The sequence below is a fragment of the Antrostomus carolinensis genome, unplaced genomic scaffold, assembly GCF_000700745.2.
Source record: "Antrostomus carolinensis isolate BGI_N321 unplaced genomic scaffold, ASM70074v2 scaffold2979, whole genome shotgun sequence".
NCBI classification, from domain to species: Eukaryota; Metazoa; Chordata; class Aves; order Caprimulgiformes; family Caprimulgidae; genus Antrostomus; species Antrostomus carolinensis.
This window is the reverse complement of record NW_010336323.1, coordinates 281,913-285,428: the sequence shown is the minus strand read 5'-3', so window position 1 is coordinate 285,428 and position 3,516 is coordinate 281,913. Positions and strand designations below refer to the sequence as shown.

General features: G+C 54.1%; 1 protein-coding gene across 1 annotated transcript in view; it reads left to right on the top strand.

The window, feature by feature from the left end:
* LOC104530262 (laminin subunit beta-3-like) overlaps positions 1-3,516 on the top strand; it is a gene marked incomplete at its 5' end in the record, with an annotated part of 10,503 nt that overhangs the window by 179 nt on the left and 6,808 nt on the right. The window contains 6 exon segments of the mRNA XM_029086684.1: positions 1-21; positions 967-1,078; positions 1,573-1,707; positions 1,710-1,926; positions 2,273-2,433; positions 3,452-3,516. The exon segment at positions 1-21 is cut by the window's left edge and continues 179 nt beyond it; the exon segment at positions 3,452-3,516 is cut by the window's right edge and continues 9 nt beyond it. Of these exon segments, the coding sequence (XP_028942517.1) occupies positions 1-21; positions 967-1,078; positions 1,573-1,707; positions 1,710-1,926; positions 2,273-2,433; positions 3,452-3,516 (711 nt within the window).

The following is a 3,516-nucleotide window of genomic DNA, read 5'->3' as shown; positions in this document are numbered from 1 at the left end:
CGCAGCCCCCACTGCAACCAGGTACTGCCCAGCCCCCCCGAGCATCCTCAGGGCAGATTCAACATATTTTCAGCATATTTCAGCAATATTTCTTTTTCATTTCTCTGCCTTGTTTCACGCACACACCTGCAAGCTTGCTCTCTTTTTTGGGGTTTTTTTGCTTGTTTTGTTTTCTTTTCCCAGCTCTGCAGACGCTGCTGTGAGGGGCTGCCCGGGGGCAGTGGGGGTGTCACTGCCATCAGAGCTGTGTCCCTGCTGTGCAGCACTGTGCTGGGGATCACTCGGAGCATCAAAACCACCTGTTGGGTGGCTCCATTGTCCCATCCCATCCGTGGGAGCCTCCACAAAAGGGCTGTGCATTCCTTAGTGCATCCTGCTCTTATGTTCCTTTTCCTATTTCCTAGAAAACACTATGACAGGCTGTTCAGGAGAATGAAAGAAGGTATAATTATGAAGGCAAGATGAAGCTGTTTTAAAAGGCTTGATATTAAGTAAGGAAGTCCTAATAAGAGATTTTCAAGCAGGCGAGGAAAGTTAATTATCCTCATTTGTCAATGAAAAGTATGTGTCACTTCAGGTGTAAGAGACAACTGGGAAAATTAAAGTTAAGCGTAAAAAAACCAAAAACCAAAACCAACCCATGACAAATTCTAAGAGCCAAGGGTAGGTCCCAAACTAACTCAGTGCAGGGAGGAGACCTGAGATGGCAAACCAGCTGCGTGTGGGCGATTCCTTTGTCTCTGAAACAAAGCTTGCAGCTCTGCTTTGCAAGGCTTGGGCTGTTTGGAGGCTGCACGGCCATGGCTGAGCCTGCAGCCTGGCAGGAGCAGCGTGGGCATGTGCTGGGACACAGGCTGAGCAGGAGCTGTCCATGTGCTGGCTTTAGTGCTCAGGAGCAGTCGAAGGATGGCTTTCCCAGGGAAGTGTCCAGAATTGAGTCTCCCTGATGTATTTCTCTCTCCTCAGTTCACAGGACAGTGTCCATGCAGAGAAGGCTTCACGGGACGGACGTGCTCTGCCCCTCAGGAGCAGGTTTGCCCAGACAGGCACTACGGAGACGCCCGGGCAGGGTGCACAGGTAGGGAGCATCCGTTTGGTTTTGGCTCAGTGGTGTTTAGCACCGTGAAATCACAGGTGATGTGGGAAGGAGCACCTGGCCTGTGTCCTGGCATCTGCATTTCCCACACTATTTTGCAAAAGAGATTTCCTCTCTGGAAAAGCTTCCTAGTTCATTCCTGTTCTCTTCCCCATCCCTGAGTGCCCACCAGTCCACTCCCAGCAGCCCTGGGCGAGACCCTTGGCTGTGTTGGTCTGGCCCTGCAGGGTCAGGGGCTGGGTGAGTTACTGGCCTTGAGGGCTCTTCCCTTTCCTCTGCCTGTGCCACCTCCTTCCCATATGCTGGAGGGGCTGTTGGGTGGGGTTGGACTTCAGATTGTGTTGGCTTTCCATTAACAGGATTTTATTTTATATATATATATGTGTGTGTGTGTATATATATATATATATGCACATGTATAATTTCCGCCCCCCCCCTTTTGGTGGGCTTCATGTCTGTATCTTTCCATCCTCCAGAGTGTGACTGCGACTTCCAGGGCACGGAGGACATGGGGTGTGACAAGACCACAGGCCAATGCCTCTGCCGCCCGGGCATCACGGGCTCCCGCTGCGACCAGTGCCAGCGGGGCCACTGCAGCACCTAACCCGAGTGCTCCGCCCCTATGAGGGGTACATCCAGCGCCTGCGCCTGCGCCAGGTCGATCTCAGCAACTCCAGCTCCCGGCTGCCCCAGGGGAGCGGGGGGTCCCGCCTCAGCCCCCGCCTCTCGCAGGTGGAGAGGGACGTGCAGCAGGCACAGGGCATCCTCAGTCACTCTCCTGCCACAGAGCAGAGCCTGGCGCAGATAGGCAGCACCCTCGCTGCCATCAGGTGAGGGATGGATGCTGCTCATGGGCTGTGTCCCTTAGCCCAGAGGGGACGCTGGCTTTTTGAGGGATGGATGCTGCTCATGGGCTTAGCCCGGAGGGGACGCTGGCTTTTTTCTGTGCACTTGCTCCACTTGTCACCCTGAGCCGCTTGTGCGTGTTCTGCTTTGTGTCTGTACCTGGAAATGTGGCTCTGTCCAGGCGGTGACCAGCGATGCAGGAGAACAGCACTTCCATGCATGTCCATCCTGTGCTAAATGCTGCAGAGGCAGGAGGGTGGTGGACAGGCTCTGGACAGTCAGCATCCTCAGCATGGCTGGGATTCCCATTTTCTGCTTTTTCTCTCCCAGAGAGCAGATCCAAGGTATAAATCCTGACCTTCGTTTTCTGGATGACACTGCCTCTCTATCGAGGGAGCTGGAAGCCCTCAACAGCAGCTTGCTTATCACTGACACCCAGTATCAGAGCAAGAAGACCCAGTTTGAAACCAGCCGCAGCACGGATCTGTCAGGTACAGTGCTGCAGCTGTAATGTCTCTTAATTTGCAGCCATTAATTTACCTCAAGGTGACTGTTCCCGGTGGTTTCCCACCAGCCAGCTGGGTGAGATGGAGTTTTTAACCTGCTGTTAGCTTAGGAACAGCAAATGCATCTTCCCTCCCAAAGGAAAGGGATGCTTTCTACCCAGCATCCCAGAATTTCACACTATCGGGTTATTTGCTCTAGCGTTTTGGGGCTGGGTGCTGTTCCTGTTCCCTGGCCAGCACAAACTCCACTGCTGGAGCACAGTGGGAGCACTGGGAAGGTGGGAGCCGTGGTGGGAAGCGGGCAGTCCCGCTGGGACTGTGTCACCAAACCTGGGAGGAAGCTGAGATAATGAAGGTTGTGCAGAGAGGAAGGATGGAGGGGTGGGGAAGAGAGGCGGGTGGCTGTCAGGCGCTTAGGAGAGAGCTCATTAATCCCTGGGATGATGCTGGTGGGAGGCTGTTGTTATATCCCCGCTACCGCTGATTCTCTCCCAGTGTCTGGTCACTGCCTCCCCCAGCACAGCTCAGCTGCCCGGGACACAGGAGCTGTGGCGAGCGGCTGCTGCCTGGGCAGGTTCACTCTGCACCTCACTGGCCAAGCTGGGCTTAGATGTCCATGTCCTAACTGTCCTTCCAGGCTTGGGAGCCAGGGAAAGGGCTCTGAAACAGCCTGTCCTGCCCCACAAAAGCCCTTCTGGGCTGCAGGGATCAAAGCCCAGGATCAGCGTGTGCAGATCTTCTCGCTTTAGTTTTGTTTCAGTCTTTTAGCCCCAGCCCACAGCTCAGTCCTTGAGGAAAGCTCTGTAGCTCACTGAGGGAATGGCTGAAGGCACCTGGAAATAAAAGGAGCTGTTTCATTTTGCTATAGTGACTAATCACTCTGGCTGTGACTCCCTCCATTCTGTGCACGCACCCGCTCGCAGGGTATAGTCAGTGCCTTCATGTAGGTAGCTGTGCTGCATTTCTGAGTCACTTGTGTCATTTATCGGTTTTATTCCTGCAGGAGCCTTCAAGACAATCAGATCTGCGTACCAGACCTCCACCAATGCCAGCAGCCTCATTGCCAGT